This window comes from Seriola lalandi, unplaced genomic scaffold, assembly GCF_002814215.2.
Source record: "Seriola lalandi dorsalis isolate HSWRI2012SDOR001 ecotype SW California unplaced genomic scaffold, Sedor1 jcf7180002054570, whole genome shotgun sequence".
Classification (NCBI taxonomy): domain Eukaryota; kingdom Metazoa; phylum Chordata; class Actinopteri; order Carangiformes; family Carangidae; genus Seriola; species Seriola lalandi.
The window spans coordinates 1146161-1168794 of NW_019525123.1; the positions used below are offsets into that span (position 1 = coordinate 1146161).

General features: G+C 41.5%; 1 protein-coding gene across 1 annotated transcript in view; it reads right to left on the bottom strand.

Moving 5' to 3' along the window:
- The window catches only part of slco5a1 (solute carrier organic anion transporter family member 5A1), a 49485-nt gene that overhangs the window by 15139 nt on the left and 11712 nt on the right, over positions 1-22634 (bottom strand). Inside the window, exons 3-6 of the mRNA XM_023416977.2 lie at positions 13734-13866; positions 13421-13638; positions 7881-8045; positions 3349-3547 (exon numbers count right to left, since the gene is read on the bottom strand). Coding sequence (XP_023272745.1) covers positions 3349-3547; positions 7881-8045; positions 13421-13638; positions 13734-13866 — 715 coding nt within the window. The remainder of the gene's footprint in view (positions 1-3348; positions 3548-7880; positions 8046-13420; positions 13639-13733; positions 13867-22634) is intronic.

The window sequence follows — 22634 nt, forward strand, 5'->3', positions numbered from 1 at the left end:
GCTTTTTGAATTTTTTATTACATACTATACCATGACATTTTATGCCCATACTATACTATAACGTTTTTATATTTTTATGCGTTACTATACTGACGTCTTTTTTACATTTTATGCCGTTCTATACTATGACTTTCTAGGACATACTATACTGTGATGTTTTATTTTTACGCCTTACTATGCTATAACGTTTGACATTTTTATGCCTTATACTATGAAGTTTTTATGATTTTTTTTGCCATACTATACTGTGACTTTTTATGCCATACTATACTATGACGTTTTTTGACATTTTATGACATACTATACTATAACGTTTTTATATTTTTATGCCACACTATACTATGATATTTTGTGATATTTTTATGCCATACTATACTGTGATTTTTTTATGCCATACTATACAAGGACGTTTAATGCCATACTATACTATGGCGTTTTTTGACATTTTTATGCCATACTATACTATGACGTTTTCTGATAATTTTATGCCATACTATACTATGACGTTTTCTGATAATTTTATGCCATACTATACAAGGACGTTTTTTGACATTTTATTACATACTATACTATGACGTTTTTATATTTTTATGCCATACTATACTGCGACTTTTATGCCATAATATACAAGGACGTTTAATGCCATACTATACTATGACGTTTTTATATTTTTATGCCATACTATACTGCGACTTTTATGCCATACTATACAAGGACGTTTAATGCCATACTATTCCAGTGAAATTGAAAACAAATTTATGTCACTATGTGTCGCATTTTAGACTAAATTTCCCATAAAACCCAAAGCTCCCTGCTGCAAAGAGGATAATACTTCTCGTAGCCACTTTCCTTGCTGACATGGCGTCACTACATAAAATTTAGTTTAGAGCCCATGTTTAGTCATTAAAAATAGAAAAATGTTGTGTAAATAATTTGAAAAGTAAAAATTATTCCTATTTAGTGCAGTAATGCAATTTAACAGTGAAACAATATGTAGTGTGGAAGCTAAAAGAGACTGCCAATCTTCTCTGCACCGTTTACTATAGTCTTGGTGTCTCATTATTAACCTGCTGCACATAATCCTTTTAATTAGCTTTAATCTAGCCGCCCCCCCCGAGTTTGTGTTGTGTATGATGATAGAAGAACAGAGACGAGGGGACGGGGAAGTGACACCTCCAGTGGTTCGACAGCCAGTGTGGGAACACTGGCTCTAAGCAAAACAGAACCCTGGCTTCGCCTATACCAGGAGCAGTGAAGCGAATCCTGGGTTTTCTCTGGGAGGCTTCGCCCTGAGCCCTGCGGAACAGCCGGGGACAGGCCCTAACAACACAACAGCCTGGGGTGACACTGATGGGATCATTCTCTGGCAAAGTTTCTCATTTAATAATGTTTTTTTAGGTGATTATTTGCATTATATCATTGTTTTCAAAGAAATCAGTATTACAACAACATAAGAAAAAAAAACAGCCAAATAGAAAAAAACGAATTATTTTCTGCTCTCTCTTAAATCAGTGGACCATCATTTTTCACAGGACCGTAAAGTAATATTCATCCTCGTTTTTATATTGGTTGTCACAGGGGAAGCACATTTGGGCTCGTCCTGACATAACAGTGTCACATTCCAGACACTGTGAGTGTGTGTGTGTGTGTGTGTGTGTGTGTGTGTGTGAGGGAGAGACTGTGTGTATTTGCATGCTGCCTTGCTGGAGTTCACTGCAGGCTCACTGCGCTGATTGCACATGTCCTTTTCTAGACTAAATCTCGGCCCTTGCTGAACCCTCCAGATGTTGTTTCCCTGTGTGCAGGCTGCGTAAAAACACAGAGCCAAGAGAGTGAGAGGCTTAATGCGGTTTAGCACTGCAGACACTGAACAGTGGAAGAAAAAAAAAATCGGAGTTGTGAAGGTTAATAAGCACGAAGTTCTTATTTTGTAATAGGGCAAGCAAAAGTGTGTTGTGAGACCACTACACAGCAGCTTTTAGTCAATATATGCTTTTTTGCAGATATTCAAGAATAGTACACAACTTGATATGATCATGTCACTGAAAGGGTTTGGTGTTGGTCACGTCCCCAGATTGTCTCCTGCCTGTCAGCGGGGGAGAGCCACGTCTAGACTACAGTGAAAGTACAGACAAGTGACACAAAGGGTGGGTTTGGGCTAAACATTCCTCATGTGGGTGCTAGCAGTGACTAGTGACCAATGCTGTTCATAATGAGGAGCCCCCACAGGCTCACACGGTCTTGTTGACCCCTCTATAAACACCAGCTCTAACAAAGACTACAGTTATTAATGGGTCAGCTATGGGACTTTAAAGGGCACACTGACTATTTGGCAAATAATCGCTTTGATTAACTTTGTTATGTGAAAAGTAAATTTCACAGAGGTTTAGCACTTTCACCCTTGAGTGTTCAGTGTTTAGTGAGCTCCTGAGATGATGCTGATGGTTTGCACATACAGCCTGCGGAAGCTACAAGGTCATCATCAAAGTATTTTTTTATACATGTAATACTCATGACCAACTCTTAGCAAATTCAACTTCTGAATGTTTCATTGAAATTTTGAAAAAAAATCATTTTGGTCAGTTCGAAGCACACAATAAGATGAAAGGGGATATTATTACAATCAATGAGTAAAGCGTTTGTCATCAGTTTTGCAGGGTTTTCTGCATCAGCCAGGGTCACGGGGTACGTCGTGCCTCTGTGCGTCTGTCTGTATGAGTGTGTTCATAAGTGTGTGTGCTCCATATTTTTTGTCCGCGGGGCTGACACATCGGATGACCGTTTGTTAACTCCGCAGCCTGGCTGCTGATGTGGTGTCGAGCGGCGGCTTCAGAAATAGAGGTGGCAGAGTGATTCACCGGAGCCACGAGAGCAGATGCCAGTGTTGCTAATTAATCATTCGCACCCCAACACAACAGCAGCAACACATAAGGATGACGGGAACGGTGACAGCATCCCAGACCCACACCCTCCTCCACTGTGTGTGTGAATGTGTGTGAGATTGTGTTTCAGATACAACTTCAAGTGCAGTTGCAAGGTCTTTTTTTTGTAAATAAGCAGTTTTGAAACAAATGTTTACCTGGCTCCCAAGTACATAACATGATTCATACTGCAGTTAGTCACGCAAAAGGAGCTGACAAAGCAAAAAAACATGTCCAATATGCTCTGGCTCTTACCCCAAACGGATACAGTGGGAAAACCTTTCCAACTTTAATGACTTTGCAGTAGCACCTTCTTCGATTATGTTTAGATTTGAATGAGAATGGAAACCAGGGGATGACTGTGTCCATGTTAGAGTAGTTTTAACCTTATCTCTTTGCTTCTATCTATCGGTGCATATGTCCTTACCCAGTGGTGTAAGGTATGTTGATGCCTCCCAGATTGATGCTCTCGCAGCCCACTATGAAGAGCGTGGAGAAGCAGAGCAGAGACACCCCGCTGCAGATCATGGCCAGCTTGGCTGACTCTCTGGCACCGAGCTTCAGCTTCTTGATGATGTAGCCCCCCAACACGATGCCCACCCCGGCGCTGGGGACAATAATTACACCTGAGAGAGAGAGAGAGAGAGAGAGAGAGAGAGACAGAGAGAGAGAAAGAGAGGTTGAGATGGAGGAAAAACTTGCATATGTGGTGCAAACAGCACAGAAATAGAGCAGCTAAAAGAATGTTAACAGTGAATTAATTACTGTAAAGCATAACTGAAGTGCAATAACCATCTGGTTTACAGTACATGAACATGTCATGCTTTTATATGAAAGATTGTATTGTGTCTTGTTGGAAAAAGAAACCACAATCCGAGTGTGATTTCCCTCATTAAACCGAGAATAAATACCTTCAAACAAAAAAAGAAAAAAGGAACCACCAGAATGGGCATTGCTGTATCAGTGTGACTATGCTGGAGGCTATCAGTGAATCTTTTCAGGCCGTAGAAGCGCAGAGCACGTGCTGTCAGTCCACTGGAGCTAGTCTAATTGACAGCATGAAGACAGGCAAAGCTGGCTGCTGGCAGGATGGACCTGGTGATAAGTGTCATCATGCAGGAGTTAAGGCCCAGTGGAGGCTGCACATGGCTCCCCGAGCCCAGCCACAGGCACGTACAGCCGGCAAACGAGCGAGATGGGGGTCATTCAGTGGGGGTGGAGGGTCGTCAAAGACAGAGGATCAACAGAGAAGTTATCCAAGTACACAGAAATGTCATCTGGCTTCTCCCTCTCTGTATGTACGTGTGTGTGTGTGTTTGTGTGTAACACAGATCAAGAGAAAGGCAGAGAGAGGGCAAGAGACAGAGATAGAGTGTGTCCCTTTGAACACACACAGTGAGACCAAGCAACAGACAGCTGTAGCATATTATCCTGTAAGTGCATGTTTCTGTGCTAAAACCATGTGCTGCCTGCAGGATTAAACATATACACAGCCAAACCAGAAATCATATCAATGTGACATAAGATGCACACACACACACACACACACACACACACACACACAGACTATTACATTGCGTTAACTGCTACACGAATGATATACACATTTTATCTGGATTAATAGCTGGTATTAATATAATGGTTTTTTTTCATAGTGATCTGATAAGTGTGAGCGTGTGCATGTCAATGGTAATGTATTATAGAGCTCATACAGCGAATGACTATCACGACAAACTTCTGTGCGGCTTACGATTGTCAACTGCAGCTTGTGCAGCAGAGACAGAAGAAAACAACAAAGAAATAAAGAGGAAAAAAAAAGAAAAGGAAAGTGACTTGTTGAAAGGAACAGTGGCTGAGATAAGGAGAGTCACCAAAGTTAAAAAAATAAATAAATAAAATAAAAAGGCAGAAACAGAGAGAGCACTAACAGCAGCAGAATGGGGGGGAACTGCAGCTGAGGGAGGCGTGTGATATGTTACAGTGCTATTTCTGTAGCAACATCTAATGGGCATGTAGCAGTGGCAGCTCTTTAAACAGGCATGCCACAAACTCAACAAGGTGGCAATTTGTGAGATTTCTATTTATTTTATTTTGACACCTTTGGTGCTACATTGCTGTGTTGTTTTTTGTGCTTCACTCCCTAGCTATGATGCATGTTTCTTTATACATACACTCCTCTTTGGACTTGTCAGCTCGTCAGTGGCTATTGCTGCTAATTCTAGATACCTAATTATCTATTATTTATTGCTAGCAAAGCACTGTTGGTGAGAAAGATAAAAATGCATTGCTTCCTGTGTAGCCGAGAACTTTACTTGTAAAAGAACAGAGTCAACATTAGTCAGTCTATTAGTCTATTATGTAAATGATTTAGTTGTTAAAATACCCCAAGTTGTTATAGCGAGACTTTGTCACTTTTGCTGAACAGTGGCCACAGTGACTATGAGTGAGTCGGCATAGCATTTACCTAAAATGCTAGACTAATGTAATAGAACAACATTAACTTGTGATATATAGCTATACCAAAGTTTGCTAACATTAACTAGCATTAGCAACCATAAGCCACTGTACAAACCACATACAGACCATGTAAGGCTGTACCAGCAAAACCACTGAGTCCACTGTCTAGAGAAGTGTGAAGAAGTGTTTCATTGCTTATGAATTCACATTTTCTTGTTCGGAAGAGGAGGAATGAGTTATTTCTTCTTTCAAAAGCTACATCTCACTTTAACTTCTCACTTCTGTCTATCTGGTGAATCTAAGTGCAGTATTTACCCTTCCTTTAGCCATGTTATGTTTCCCACTAACTCCCTTTCTTTTCTTTTTTTTTTAAATTAGCAAATTAAACATTTATTGTAAATTTTCATTTAGCTGAATACCAAATATCTTAAATGTCGTGGAATTGCTTAAAGTTAAATCTAAATGAAATGGATACTAGAATTATATTTGAGGGGGAAAAAAAATGCTATCAAACCCAAACCTTGTCAAACACTAACCCTGTTGGTTTTTACTAGAGAATATCAAAACAGTATTTATGTGGAAAAAAATCGTTACTTAACACATGCACAGGTCTCATCTTTCTGTCATTTTTAAAGAAAAAAAACACCCTCACAATCATCAGAGAAATGTCACATTTGGTCAGTCCATCTGGAAGCACTGTGCTCTCATCACCAGGAGTGCCCTCTCTTCCTCCTCTCCAACCATCATAACATCCCAGGCAGCTTGGCATCATTTGGGTTACCATGGCAACCGCACCACCCATTTGCCCTTACCCTTGTATCCTGGCAACAGGCAGATGAGATGAGGCAATGGCATTGTGTATGTGGGGGTGTGTTTATGTATGCGTGTCTTGAAACGACCATACGTCAGCCATCACAATACTTGGACACACACACACACACACACACACACACACACACACACACACACACACACACACACACACACACACATTTTTGCCCTCAAAGCCACAATTGAGTTTTCAATCACTCCTTGCTGTAATAATCCTGATACCAGATTAGTTGTGTATTAGCACCACTGGCTCAGACATGACTAAAGGATTAGACTGGTTCTTTGTACACCCCACATATGTGGTGCACAAATTACAGTCAGAGCAGAAGGACGCGTGTGTGCGCCTCTGTGTGCGCGTGACCACATCATGATGAACGTGTCTCCTGCAGTCAACAGAGACTTGTGTGTTACACTCAGGGGATGTAATGGAATCTTATCACTGAATCAAAGTCTGCAAGACTCCATGACTCATAGCGCTGCCCTCCAACTGTGAATCAGTGTGCGCACGTGGAAAGGTGAGAACAAATGTGATCTTAAACTGGTACAGACAAATGATGCATATAGTTCATGCTGATGTGTCATTTATCTTCCTGTCAGGGATCAGGTCATATTGAATAAATAAGGAAAAAAAAAACAAAAAAAAACTTTAAAATAAACCAAATTGCATTGCATTGTTCTCATTTTTACACTCCAATTTACTTTACTTTACAGGTTTTCAAATTATCTCACAATAATAACATATTTTCCATGCTGTAACCATGGTAATACATTATAATGATCTCTTTGCTGAGGACAGTTTTGCCTGATTTATCTGACATTTCAGGGACACTTCAGTTATCCCATGATAAAGAGACTAAACACACAATGTCCTCTACTGGGTTTGCTGATTTTAAATCACATCATGTGTCTAACATTTATTCCTCATCGATGTAGTGACTTGGCACAGCTTACAGAAATAGCTTCATGGATTGTTGCAATGCTCTTACCACATTTGATGAAACAATTACTTAATTAATAATAACAATTATTATTATTAGTTGCTTGAAAATTAGTTGCCAACAATTTTGATGATGGCTAAATCATTCATCCAGGAAAAATGCCAAAGACTTGCTGGTTCCAGCTCCTGAAACATGAGAATTTGCTGCTTTTCTCTATTTTATGTGATTGTAAAGTGAATATAACTGGGCTTTGGACAGTTTGTTAGAAAACGCAAGCACTTTGAAGACATCACCTTTGGCTCTTGGCAACTGTAATGGGCATTTTTCTTTTTTTTTTTTTTTACAATTTTCTGATAATTTTCAAAATGAAACAATTCCAAAAATAATAGAAACACCAATAAATTTTGTTAGTACACACACACACACACACACACACACACACACACACACACACATATATTTATTGATCAGAGCATGCTGTAAAAAATCCCCCATCACAGGCTCCCACACATCCTTGTTGGTGGCCCACAGGGGACAGTGACTGCACTGACTCACAAGAAAAGTCAAAATATGTCTGACTGTGCTGTTCAATGATGTTGAAGATTCATACCACACAGCTGTGGATGGGTGAAGTGTTTCATACCTGAGTCTTGATGATATGATATGATAATGCAGTGGTAGCACCATGCCCAAAGGAAAAAAAAAAAAAAAGATGTAATAACAAGAGACTTACCGGTGTATATGCTGGCGTTGGAGGCAGGGATACCAAACTGGGACTCGATAAATTTGGGAATGAAGGTGATGAAGGCGGTGACGATGGCACACTCCGCCGTGTAGGACAGACTGACAAACAGGAAGGTCATGTTGCTGAGGATCCTCAGCGCTGCCTTGGGGAGGTCTGGGGAGGGATACAAGACAAGACAGATCTCTTCATTACTGCCGTGCTGTAATTAACACACAAACTGAACTCCATGGAATCATCTGAAGAAGAATCATTACTGGAAAACTGTAAATAAGAGAAGACAGAAAGGGCTGCATCTGTAACCCAAATAAACATTATATAATAATAACCTTTGGTAATAACAGAGTAAAGTTAACACCATCTCTAAATGTCTCTGAAACACACACATAAATACCCACACACACACTCACATTCAAACACGCACTCAGCCATGCCTCATTACATCCGGATAAGTATCCTTGTTTCACGCAAGACTTCAGAAGCAAACAACAATACATAAACACACACATGCTCTGTGATTTCTCTGCAAAACACTTTCAGGTTATTAATGAAACACAATCTAAACATCAACACTGGCTTTTTAAACATCTGTCTGTGCCTGTTGTCGTAGCATGAAATCCTATCAAGCTTCAAGAAAGTCATACCAAGCTATCGGCACGTTTGCTGTACAATGCAAGCCTGTGGATCATGTGTGTCAGCACTGCGAGCGCAAAACAAATCAAGCTCTGCAAATCTAGCTTGAATGCCGTCATCCTTGGTTCATCATAACAAGGGCATACATGGCCTTTATCTCTTCTTGAGGACATTGTCCATATGATTTGGTCGCCATGACGCAGAATACCCTCTCATCCTGTCACTCAAGAGTCATATGATCAAACTGTGAGTACATTACTGTTACTAGGCAGATTCAAACTGCTTCACTACGCTCTTCTGCGCTGCCTCGATGAGCAAATGATCCCCGAGATACAACTCGTATGTCACTGTCTCTTCATCAGAGCAAATGCAGCTGAAGGGGATTCTCGATCTTACTCACAGGCTCATCAGCAGGGCAGATGCTTGCTGTCATGGCAACTCCGACATGGGCCTCCCAGTTGAACTAGTATCTCCCAAAGAATCACCCTGTTTTATATTAACCGCTAACAGCTAAAAGCATTTATGGCCATTTTCATTCCATAATAAGCTATATTATTATGAAAAAAAAAAGATGCTCAAAATAAAAAAATTCCTTTTCACGTTTTGACCTTGTGTCAATGGGTGAAACCCGCGGACTTGTATGCCATCAATGCGCTATGTCAAAAATGCATTTCTGCATTTTTAATATCAGAATCCCAACCATCTATCAACATCCATCCTTTCTATAAACTAACGACATCTCATCATGCTCTGGGGCGTGTAGACACAACTCCATCCCATACAATGTAATCCGGGGGAGAGACTGGCTCACCCAGTTATATAAAAACTGCAGGTTTGCCAAGATAATTATTACAACAGCTGCAGTAACATCATCGGTTGGGGTGTGTTACCTGCAAAATTACAACACCCATCGCTGGCATTGTTCTTCCAAATCATTTTGAGGCTATTAGAACGGTCTTCTTTTTTTTTTTTTTTTTTATGGGCCTGGTCCTGTGCGTGAGAAAAGTTTTCCTTCAATGTCTTTCAGTGCTCTCAGGGTCACTGATGCATACCGGCTCCTCCATCTCAACAAGGCTGGGGTATAAGACTTCAGGAGCAGTGTGACAGAATGGGGATCTCTGCAACCCACAGGGATTCTCAGACTCAAGTCGCTGCTTTTCCTACATGCGGAGGAACGAGTTCATGTAGTTTGGGAACTGATTACTGTAGGATGTCCTGAGGAAGATCCAGGACGTGCTGTAGGGACTTCTTCTCCAAACTAGCCTTGAGCTGGAGCCAAGTGCTTTTAAAGGGAATGTCTGGTTTGTTCTTTTGCCCCGCTTACACCCATGACCATAACCCCAATGACAAAAAAGTATGATATACTGAAATATACAATTACTCGTACGGCCTGAAAACAATTTAAATAAAAAGGCCACAAATAAAAAGATTCATATTTTCAGTTTTACAGAAAGATGTTTCATTGCAAACAGCAAGAGACAGGAAATCAAAGAGATTTTCTCTTTGGTTTTCTTTTTTTATTGTGCAGCTGAAAATACAAAAGGGCAGGAAAGGTCTTGCCATCAAAAATAATTATCAGCAACTTAAAAGAAGCGACGTCACTTATGTGCACACAAAGCTTCTTTATTCAAATTAGTTTGAACTTTGAGGGCTGTTTCCAGTCAGAAAAACTTGCGTTGAGTAACCTTGACCTTCACTATCTGTGGGATGGAATATAGTGGAGGACAGGAACCAAAGGCAGCATTTATCAGAGCCTTTCAAACTAAAATAGCAGAATCGGGTTTTTATATTCTATCATGAAAATCTTACTCTTCAACCCCAGTCTTTGTTCGTTTATCTGCAGTCCCTTTTCTCTCACTGTCTGTGGTCTTTCATAGGCCACGCACAAAAGTCAAAAACGACTCTTTACAACATTTGGCTGGGGAAAGCTCATCTAACTGAGCAGAGCTGGTATCTCTAAATTTGTACTGTTCGCGTGTGGAGTGTTTAAAGCCCTTGGCTGAGGGCAAATTTTATTACTTACAGTCATAAGGCCATCATGGGGGCTTCTTCCGTCTCATGTGCCTCACACACACACACACAGATCCCACAGAGCAAAGAAAGAACAAAAGAAAAGGCAGGAAGTATGTGAAGTGGATTATTATCGCCTTTTACTGGGGGAAGGTTATTATGAAGCTGGCCAGCCTAACTGGGTGGCACGCTGCCTTGACTTGGGAATAGCCGTCTCAGTACTAATTCAACTAATCTTGTTGTAGGTGGGGAAATGTTAGCATCTGTCAGTGTTATCCCAGATCAAAAGGTAGGAACTGAATAGTGATGCTAATTATTTCATTCCTGGGGAGCTGGGCTATAATCTTGTCTTGAGGGGGGGGACAGATGGCGAGGTCGTGTTGACGTCTACAGCAGCTGCTCTCTCGATCAGACAGACCACTGGCTCGCAATAGAGTTTTTTTGGGGTTTTTTTGGGGTTTTTTTTGAGAAACTTAATTGATGACTTGGTTGAATTGTTTCAACCATCTGCTTGTCAAAACGTCTCTCTGTTAGCGTCATAATAGCATATTATTTGTAATGTGTGAATGCACCGTGGATCATACAAGTGGCGTTTCAACCCATGAAGCTAGAGCGATGCAAGTTTTTATGAATCTGTAATTGGAATATTTAAATATGTTTAAAATGAACCGCTTTCAGTCAATTTAAGATGGAATATAATTAATGGATTTGGAACCTATTCATTCATATTAATCAGCATCTTAATACAGAAATTTCGCCTGATGATTTGGTGCAGTAGCTGTAATTAACTCCTCTAAATGAGGAGATTAGTCAATGAATTGATAAGTTGATTGACAGAAAATGAATCACCGCCTATTTTAATAATCAATTGTTTAAGTCATGTGTCTGGTTGTAGCTTCTCCAATGTAAGGATTTGCTGCTGGACTAAAATCTGTGCAGGGAACTCATTGGTATCACCACATAGTGACTGTTGTGGTACTTAAAACTGAGTCAGTGGCCCGTTGTAACTGAAAAAGTCTCACTACCAACTTGAACACAGATGTCTGACATTGACTGAGCCTGATTAAGAAACTGCATTTAATCACACATACACACGCCTGATACCCAATCTGCTTATGCTGGTATCAGCACTGATACTGATCTAGTGTATCAGATCGGTGCATCCCTACCTTAAGATGTACTTGGGATGGGCCTTTTGCGATCATGAAAATAATCATTAGCTACAGCCTGTGTTCTGTGTCAAATGCTTTTTGTGTCAGTTTGTCACCATCTATCAAGAACTTCAGTACGAACATTCGAATTAGAACAAGTAATTTGAGTCAAATTTAATTTGCAATTAATCTATGAAACTTCTTTGTCCTGCTTCAGGATTAACTATTGATTAAAATTACTGATTTTAAATGCTGTCAGGTAAGTAATCAGCAATTTAAATATGATTGGAACATAGAGTATGTGGCTGCAGGTATTCATCTACACTAGCTAAAATTCAATGAAATGCAAAGTTCTAGAAATGCTAATAAATGCCTTCACACAGCAGTTGACCAAGGTCTGGAACATTCAATAATCAGAAGTGCACCTGCCTGACGTGTGTTACTGAAAAAATATTCAGGGTTGGCATTTTTCCAGTGTTTGCTTGCGATCTGAAGGACAATAAAAAAAAAAAAATAAAAAAAAAACTTAAAAAAAAACATGGTGAAAACTTTCAATGGAGCATATCTTTCATAGAAAGTGCTGAATTTGTGCTATAAACACACACACACACACCTCAATAGAAGGACACGCACAGCACTAAAATACATTACAGATCCAAACACTGAGGAGGCCGAGTCTGCAAAATTGGCCACGGTTTGCACAACAGCCAAAAATGTCCTGCTGGGACAATTCAAACAGCAGGAGAGATAGCAGTGGTCTGAAGAAGCTATAATGCAGTCACGGTTATATTATCTGTTAGCGAGATGAAATCCTGTCCGGACTGCCCGTGAGCTATGCACATAAGCAGGAGTTTACGATTATGCATCCATTTAAATACACGTTGTAATTCATGATAGTTATTTCGCCTGTGATGAAGACTGTGAGAGCAGTCTTCATGTATGCTACTATTTTGCTCTGCTGCTCAATCTGTCTACTCCTGTGTGTGGAAACGTGACTGAGTTCCCCTGAGAGCTCATTTAAGAGAGAGAGAGGGAGAGAGGGAGAGAGGGAGAGAGTTAGAGAGAGATAACTGTCTGACTGAGAGAAAAAATTAGACAAGAGGAAGCTGGGAAACACTGGAGCAGGGTTCAGCTTATCCAGGGGGCTTTCCCACAGAAAAGTAGGAGATTCCTTGTAAATCTGGCTCATTAAAAACATTTTATTGATGCACAGGGGTGCAGAAGTAACGGTTTAACTAAAAACCTATAATAAAGACCACCTCCTATTTTCATGACTCCTTACTTTTAGGCGATAGTTAAGTTTAGAGCTGGGAATGGGTTCAAATGTAAAGGCATACTGTCCTTCAATCCTTTAAAATCAAGGTTTGTAAATCTAAACACAAAGTCTTCAACTGACAGCAATCATGTGTGATCTTTAGCCGTGTTTACTATTCATTTACTCAAGCAAACAGAACCCACTGTGCGGTGAAACTGCCCATGTTTACAGTGAATTACTTACTTCATTAGGCAACTGTGTGGACAACCTCATCCATCATCAATCAATAACATCTTTAAAGGAGATCTCAATGGAGCTTCCACTATTAGATAAAATGACTAATCCCAGCCATTGATTGGATTGTGGGCAATTTGTACATCAATAGCTCTTCATGTTCCTAGTTCCTTTGTGTAAGGTATGGGTATGTGTAACACCTAAGAGGTCAGAGGTGGAAAGGAAGACCGATATCATCTCTTCCTCACCTTTGATGTCCTTCCCAAAGCCCATGGAGGAGGAGACGTTCTGGCCTTTGCTACTGGACTTTTCCTTCATCACATCATCATCACTGGACACGTCACCTGGCGAGCTGATCTTTTTCTTCTTCCTCTTTTTGTGGCGGGGAGGCAGCTTTTTGGGGAAGGCAAACATGGGAAAGATGACCAGCAGCATGGCTATGGCACACAAGAGAAAGCCACTCCACCTGAAGGGAAGAAAGAACAGATGGGTTTTAAGGAAAGGTACATAGAGACATATGTGAACAGGCAGTCATACGGATGCACGCGGACGCATATTTACCAGTTGCCAACAAAGCGAGGGTCACTCTGGTCTATGTTCACTACAGTTTTGGGGTCGACGTAGAAACCGATGAGGACGCCACCCAGCAGGTAGCCAGCTGCAGGTCCCAGGGCTCCCATCACATACATGATGGCTAAAAAACAAAAACAAAATCAGTCAGAAACTTCAATCAAAAACCTGCATGTTTTTCCACTTTCCTCATTAATGCTCGTGATGACCTGCTGTTACCTGTGACTGTTTAAATTAGACCTGTGGGAGCTGTACATAACCCCTGATGGCATTGTCCACCAATTCAGAGCCCCCTGCACTCAGATCAGTGGGAACTCACCAGCAGCCCTGAGGTCATTTCTCACATCTTTTCAAGAGTCTGTAATAACCGACCTGAAAGCTCCAGAGGTCTCTCATTGACCTGAGGGCACGCCTGCAGCGCTCCCACACCAGCAAACCTTAGAGTGAGCGGGGGCGAAACATTAACCCACAGGGGGTGGGGGGGTGGTTCTCAAACCGTCACTGAGGTGAGCCAATCATACTCTGTCACTTTGCCACAGGAAGGGAAAAAAAAAAAAAACTCATTAAAGTTAGATAACCTTTGGGTTGGACAAGTGGAAAAATCTCCTGCGGACATCCAGCAGAGACGTGAGTCAAAGCCATTTACCAGCCGTAATCAGGGGGCAAACTTTCTATAATTACACCTGGAACATTGCCGCTAGCTGTGAGGGTGTGTGTGCATGCATGAATGTGTGTGACAGACGGAAGGGACTGGCTCTTTATGATGGGATGAGTGTGTGTGAGTGTGTGTGTGCGTGTGCATAAGCAATAAAATGTTTCTATGAATGACAAAATTCTCATCCACAAGTAGACTTTGTTATATTTTCATTTCAGTGGCAAAGTAGCTCCTGTTCTTCCATTTATGTCTCTCAATTGTTACTTTCTTGGATTGCTGGCACTGCACTCCATCAGCAGTGTGTGCACACATATGCACATTGTGTTTGTGCTGGTGTTTGTGGGAGAGTCTGTGTTCAGCAGGCAAGGTAGCAGGTGTGCTGTGTGTCCAGACCAACACTCACAATGTCTAATCTCTCCCCTGAGACCAGAGGAACACCTCCCTCCTGGCAGATTACATAATAAATGCGCACACACACACACACACACACACACACATAGACACACACATAGACACACACACTTCTCCTCTATCAACAAAGTTTGTTTTTCTCAGAATGGGAGCTCAAAAGCCATTTCATCTCAGTCTGTTTCACCAAATGTTGCAGCTGCCACGCCAACATTTGCATATAACATTCTTACATCCCAAGTGGCTCCCATCTTTTACCACCCTCATTTTCATCCCAACATCCAACGCGGAGCACAAATACACATGTTCACACCTATAGTGAGATTCCAACAATATCCTAGAGCCCATATACTTATCTAGACTTAATTAAATCATGGCTTTCTTGAATGGAACTATTGGGGAAAAAGAGAGAGAGAGGAAAATATTGCTTTAAGAACAAAAGGCCCTTCAGCAAATCCTCTTATCAGCCTAATGCAGATACACACACACACACTCACACAAACCTACACACATGAACACAAAAATGCAATGGTCAATTCCCTGGACTCCAAATACTGGTGATCAGTCTTCTGAGTTTTTTTTTTTTTTTTTTTTTTTTTACACACACACACACACAGTATGTGCACGTGCGCGGCGTATACATTTGAAAACATATATAAAACATGGATCAATGTGTGTGTGTGTGTGTGTGTGTGTGTGTGTGTGTGTGTGTGTGTGTGTGTGTGTGTGTATGTGTGTGCGTTGCGTGTGCACCTGAGGGCCTATAGCAGTTTCATTCCTACAAACCTAAATGAATCACTAAGATAATCAGAGGTCTGTCACTCTTTCACTTCCTCTCCCCGTATCATATTTCATCTTTTTTAACTCCTTTCACTCTGATATTTTCTCATATCCTGCTCGTTGGAGAGCCAATTCACTGCAGCAGTCAAACCGTTACACAGTGTAGCAGGATATTACCACCGAGAGACAATAAACAATTAATTATACTTGGCAAGGACGGCAAGAGGTCCTATCTTATTATCTCCATCTTGAAATTAAAAACGTCTCATATAACTGAAGCTAACGAATCACACTTTTGTCCTACACGGCAAAATAATTTCCATCTATATAGCACAGAACATGTTCTGCAATATAAAGGATGGCTATGATGCCGACTAGACCGTGACGACTGAGTTTTTACGATGAGTCTCAATCTCCTGCCTCCTGATTGAGCTTCAGAATTCTGTTGCAAATGTAAATCTGGACAAATCTAAATATGATTCTATAGTTTTGAGCTGGTTAATAAAGGAAATCTGGATAGACTTGACCATAGAGTGTGAATAGGATTATACGCCAGAATTGAAGTAAACAACCATTTAAAAATGGGCATTCTTGCAGTGGAGGGCCACATAAAGAAAAAGCCTATCAATGAATCAGTGTCATCATCTCACCCCGCAGACCGCTGACCCTTCCTGTGCCTCAAATATAACACATTGTCATTTAAACACTCTGTGGCTTGAGCCAGCTACAGCAGGTGCACCCAGCCATTCATTTTGTTAGGCAGAGGTTGAACACCAAGTATGGTCCTTTGGTTGCCCTCCATCCTCCCCCTTTGTCAGGCACCCAGGCAGGGACGGCCATATTTTATCTCCCTTGGGTGATTGTGTAAGCATCTGTCTTGCCACTCCATCCATCACATTAACAGTGTTCTGCCCAACTGGAGGACGTGGGGGGTCATAAACTGTACCTGACTCGTTGCCCTACCCTGCCCGCTTGGCACCGAGCCGGGATAGTTTAGGATCAGTAGGGTGAGATGAAGGGATTGGAGGGCCGCGGCCGGGCTGAAGGGCGGCCAGGGCAGAGCCATCGGATTGAGGAATATGCTGGCACAGCAGCGGCGCTCCATCACACACAAACACACATGCTGCGGTGGCAGACGTCAGTGGAGCATTGGGGGGGTGGGGGTGGGGGGGTGCATGCCAATGAGGAACGCATGGCGCGCCACAGGCTCACTTTACTCAATTACGAAATAGACCTTCACCAGCAGCACGTGAAGGACGGTACATTATTGTCTTCATGGCTTTCTACACGTGTGGAGGTAATGGATGAGGAGCTCTCCATAGCAGTTATTGGCTTTTCACCGTTCTGTTCTATGTTAAGTCAGCAGCTAAACTATCTACGTGGTCACTCAGCCTGACTTTCAATATGTTGTGGTGATTTTGTGCTGACTTTGTTCTATACATTGGAGCGCACATTATTATGCATGAATAGATACAAATTGAGGATGAAGTCACAAAGCGCGCAAGTTAACATGTCACAAACAGAATCCAATATCAGCAGAAAGATACTGATGAGGTTTGAGAAAAATGTTTATCGCAAGAGAATTGAAAAGAACTCATCAACGCGTCAATTACAACTCAGTGACTTCAACATGAACCCAGGTCAGCCCCTCTCTGCATTTAAAGTACACACATGAACTGGTACGTGCATGCACATTGGAAACAAGGAGGAGAAGATGCAAGGGCATCAAGGGTATGAGTGAAGGAGGGATAAGGTTAGGAAGTTTTGCAGCGTATCATTGACCCCAATTTAATGTTCAAGCTCCAGTGTTGGTGATGAATGGACGAGGCGGTGTCAGGCAGCAGAAGGAGAGATTTACTCGACAATAATCCAGAAAGAGAAAAGGCAATAAAAGCGGGATACAGAAAGAAATAAAAACTGATAAACTGAGAGGAAAGTGGCGGCAGAGAGAGAGAGAGAGAGAGAGAGAGAGAGAGAGAGAGAGAGAGAGAGAAAGAGAGAGAGTGAGAGTGTGAGAGACAGGAGACAAAGAAAAAACAGATGGGGTAGGGGAGAAACTGAATAACATCTGAGAGGGGACGCGAGGGTGAGGAGTGATGGAACATAAAGAAACAGAGGGAGAGGAGTCAGGCTGCAGTCTGTGGCGACTGATCCTGCTGTGTAACCGAGTGATAAAGCTTGCTCAGCAACATCCCTCTCATATCTAACCTTCAGGGACCGGCGCTGCTCTGTTGTCTCCACTCTGCCTCCTCCACACTCTGCGAGAGCTCTGCTCCTCCTGACTCTCTGTATTCATGAGCTGCACTGACTCATTCAGAGCTCGCCGGAATGAATGAGGGTGAAACAGAAAGAAGAGACAGAAAGAGAAGAATGGCCGTAAAAAGCACGAGAGGTGTGAATTAGATGTATGATTACAAGAAGGTAAATGCCCAGGTGGCTGCTGATGCTTTTGAATTGATGAAATTATCTACAAAGAAGAGATATTGTATTGTTAATGGCATATTCTGTAACTTTGCCCATCTTTTGTAGGGCTGTAATTAATTACTTTTTATTTGTGATTAATTTTATTACTTTTTTTTTGATTGAATGATGTAGTACATAATGAAATGTATTTATGTAAATGTGTTTATATGAAATATAAACCAGAGAAAAGCTGCTATTTAAAAGCAATTTTGCTCAATAAATTACTTAGAAAATTTATCAACACTTTCTGGTCGAGTTACTGTTTAATTGACTATTCATTTCAGCTTTATAGTTGACAAGTATTCATTACAGATGATGATATTTTACACCTTCACACTAAGTTTTTTAATCCTCAATGAAAGCAAGGAATTCTTTGAATACATGGCACCCAGCTGTTCCCAAAGTCGCCTTGGCTGTGAATGGAATTTCAGGCATAACAATAAAATGGCGTCTGCTGTGCCGCCACCGCCATCACCACCATCCCCCCCAACCTCTCCTGACCTTCCGTTCTCCTCACCCCTCACCCCCCCCCCCCCCCCCCCCCTCCCCTGCGAGCAGCAGAAAATGAAGGAGGAGAGCGCCGAGCAACCGGACCTGATGAGAAAGCACATTGCACCTAATGAAGCAGCTCTCCGGTGGCCAAACTAATTACCACAGATTAATGATTTGATTTAATTACGTTGACAAAATAAAAGGACAGGATTTTCGCTGGCTTGTCAGAACACAGCGGGGTTAAGAGGTCGAAGCTACAATTCACGCGACAGAGGAATCATCAGTGTCAGTCTGCCCTTTGATCATATCTGCAACTCCACACAATCTGATTGCACGCGTGACGTACATAGTGTGTTTAAGTTTATGTGCAGTAAATCTCACTTGTTATGGAATCTGTTTCCCTCTTGTCACTAACCTCCCATAAAACTCTGCAGAGGTATGAGCCTGGCTCTGTAATCCTTCTCCGCTCTGTGGCTGAAAACTTAGTTTCAATGAATTATGTAGCCCTCTTCCTGGCCATTAGCCCACAAAGCTCAGTCAGCCTCCAAACAAGTCTGGGAATGGATGGCAGGCAGCAACACGACGACCTTGGATTTGTATTCACCGTATTACGCTGGAGCCGTCTAATCTCGAAAAGATGCCATCACATTGTCTTCTCAGCATTACTCAAGAGCCGTGTCATGTTGATTTATGTAGCATTGTGCACCACACATTACCTATTCACTCTGACCCGGGATAATAATCGATTTCCACACCGGCGGTATGACAGAGAAAATCTAAATGAGCTATAATCCTGCTTTATTTAATAACATCCACTTTATATGATATATCAGCACACACTTCAGAGTTCTGATTTGCTGCGCTGTACAGTCCAGCCCAACGCCTGAAGCTATTTGGGAAGTGTAGCTGCAGGTGACAGCTGTATGACAGATGATATATGCGGCTGCTGCCGTTAGACAGAGGACAACAGAGAGGGACACCGCTCCATGTATTCCACTGTTATTGGGATCAATTCAGTCATGTGACACCCCTCACTCCGAGAGACAAGAGGTGGAAAAAGACAATGAAATAGGGGAGCGACGGCATTGTCATAGCAACTTGCTGACAAAGCAGTGTCTTCTTACAAGTCCTAACCTTACAGTTTTACCCAGAGGGCATGCACAGAGACTATGGCCTCAAACACACACACATACACAGACGCGCACACACACACACAGAGTAAGGGCAGTGAGACAAACTGCATCAACATGCATGCATACACAAAAACAAGAATGCAACATTGCCCGTCAAAAGGCTTGTTTCCTGGAAATCCATTCGCTGTGCGTTGACGATCTCTTTCGTCATGCATCATGTTTTGAGTCCCAAAACTAATATAATGTTACAGCAACTACTTCCTAAAGCGTAATTCCAAGTGCAAATTCTCATTCAAAGCCTTAGGACAGAGCTCATCTTTGCAGGATTGTGCATGTCCCTGCATTCAGCATCAGGTGAAGAATGCATAAAAAGGTCTGTATGGGTACTTGTAAAAGTTCTTCCAACAGAATAAGAACGGTCAGGGAGGAAATGAGATGGAAATCAAGAGTGAGTAGAGGTAGGTGGTAGGAAATGAAAGAGAATGAAGTGTGATGGAAAAAAAAGCTGCTGCAGTTTCCATTAAGTAAAAGACATAAACCACTTAACTCACTGAAAGTAATTCGGTCAGATAGTTGCACATAGATGGAGACACACACATACACACAGTACAGAGGCCTGTTTTGGGGGGTGATTAGATTAGGGGAACTGATGTAGAATTATAATCCAGATCCCTTTGACCAGCCACTGGCACATTAAATCACATGAAAGTACATTTGAACAGCCACACCAGCACATACTGTACGAACACACGCACTGTTGGAAGCCAGACACAGTCACACAGCTCCACTGCGCTAGAAACAGATCATAAAGATGTGTTCTGCCATGTATTAAGACAGCAGACATTGCTTGTGTGATAATATAGAGATAGAGGTTTTCTAGCGTTACACTAGTCAGTTGGGTGCTTACATTCTGTTCAGGCACCCAAACAGAGCACAGCCTCAGCAGGTCTGGAAACATGGCCACTGCGTGTATGTGCACACACCGATCGGAGACTGATCGGTGTGTATCTGTGATATATTTTGAAATAATTCATTCTGAAGCATCAGTAATGTGATTTAAAACTTGTTTTGTAGTTTCAGTTACTTTCCATGACTTTGTGGAGTGACTAAGTCAAAAAACAAACAAAAAAAACTGTACACTTGCAAATCATGTTAACTTAATTCACTACAAAGAAATCCTTTTCTTTCCTATTCTGGAAAATATGTTTTCCTTAAACTGCAAAGCTTAAAACTGGAACAAAATGAGAGCATCAACTCTTGAATAAGATGTGGACTATTCTGTTTAAATAATTCATTTTTAACTTTCTGAATTACTGCAATGCTTTACAGCAAGACCATTTAATCAGAAGTAACAATTGTGGGTTTATGCTGAAGCCGGTGAACCACAATATCAACCCAAAACTTTAGCCACCATGAGCTACTGGCTATACAGGACCGAGAACAGCTACAGCAGTAAAGACTCTGACTGTACTGAACTGAGCAGTGGTGCCTTTTATTGCATATAAATTCAACTTTTTATTTGAAAAAGGGTTGAATGTGCAAGTTCCTCATTAAAATGTTACAAACGATCACTTTAATCCCATTTTAGAACCAACCCTATACTTAAGTAATAGTAGTTTTAGGGGTGGTTCACTAAAACAAGAGGCACTTGGACAGCTTTATGTTCCACCATCTCAGCTAACAGAAGTTTTAAAAAAATAAATAATTATAATCGATTTTGTCTAATTAACATGCAAATGTATGCAGCAAGGCGTAAATCTAATCAGATGATCCACTCCCTATGGGCTGCCTGTGGTGTAAATATGAAGTTTCTACTATGTATCATTCTCATTGTGTTCAAGAATATGTCTACAGAGTCACAGAGTCACTGAGTTCAGCATAATGTCCTGCATACCGTGGCGGCCGGACATAAAAATTGATTATATTTGATCACTAAAGCTTTGTGAGGGCTTGGACATAAAATCCTGAGGCATTTATTTCACTGCTGGAAGAGCAGACTGCTCTAAAAAGTAGGGGCATATTATGGATTATTTTAACGACAGGTCATTATTTCTTCAAATGAGCACATTGGCCGAAAAGATGAGAATCTAATCTATCAATATATAGTACGTTTTCATATTCATGTAACATTTAATAGAAGTATCAGTCTTGAACGTTGTACACAGTGCTGGCATCCCACAAGAAGAAGAGTGGGTGGTACAAAGCTAAGTATGAACTTCAAGTACAGTAAAAATGCAGGATGTGGTGAATATTTTAATGGATTAAGTACAGCAAAGAACGTTGATCCATTTGTGTAGTTTAGTACAGACTGGTACAGCCAATAGTCTAGAGTTTAATCAAGCGCAGTTGACTCCTAAGAACCTAAAAGCCTTTCAGATTCAGAAATCAACATTCAGGCCACCCATCAGGCTTTTACAAGACTTTCCCTCCAGGCGTTACTGATCTAAGCCCCTTAAGAAAAAGACATGACTAGTCACAAGGGGCATAAAAGGAGTTGATCGGTATGCCCCCCCCCCCCCTTACGTTCCTCTTCTGTGCAGTAAACTCTGACCCAGACACCCTTTGTCCCATCCAGATGCAGGTGGTGATGTGGAGTGTGATTAATGTGGTGAGAGACACAACAAGAGCAGGTGAAGATGCAGATCATAAATCTATTGCACATGCTCCAGTGGAGTGATAGGAATCCCGTCACTCTTTTTGAAGGAAAAACTAACTTACACAAACTGTGCTCTCCGTCATATTTAGTACTAAAAACACCTAAACTCCTCACTGCAGGACAGACAAGCCCAGATATTTGTCACCCGAACAGCACACTGTGATCAATTTTGCATGCAAGCTGCCAGGCTCTCCATGCAGGGGTTCCCCAAGCTCACTTTGCTAAATCAAATATTTAGAAAATGAGAGGAAAGACAATGGAGGGGTTTTTCTCTATTTTTAGTTGCTCCCACGCTGCAGGAGGGG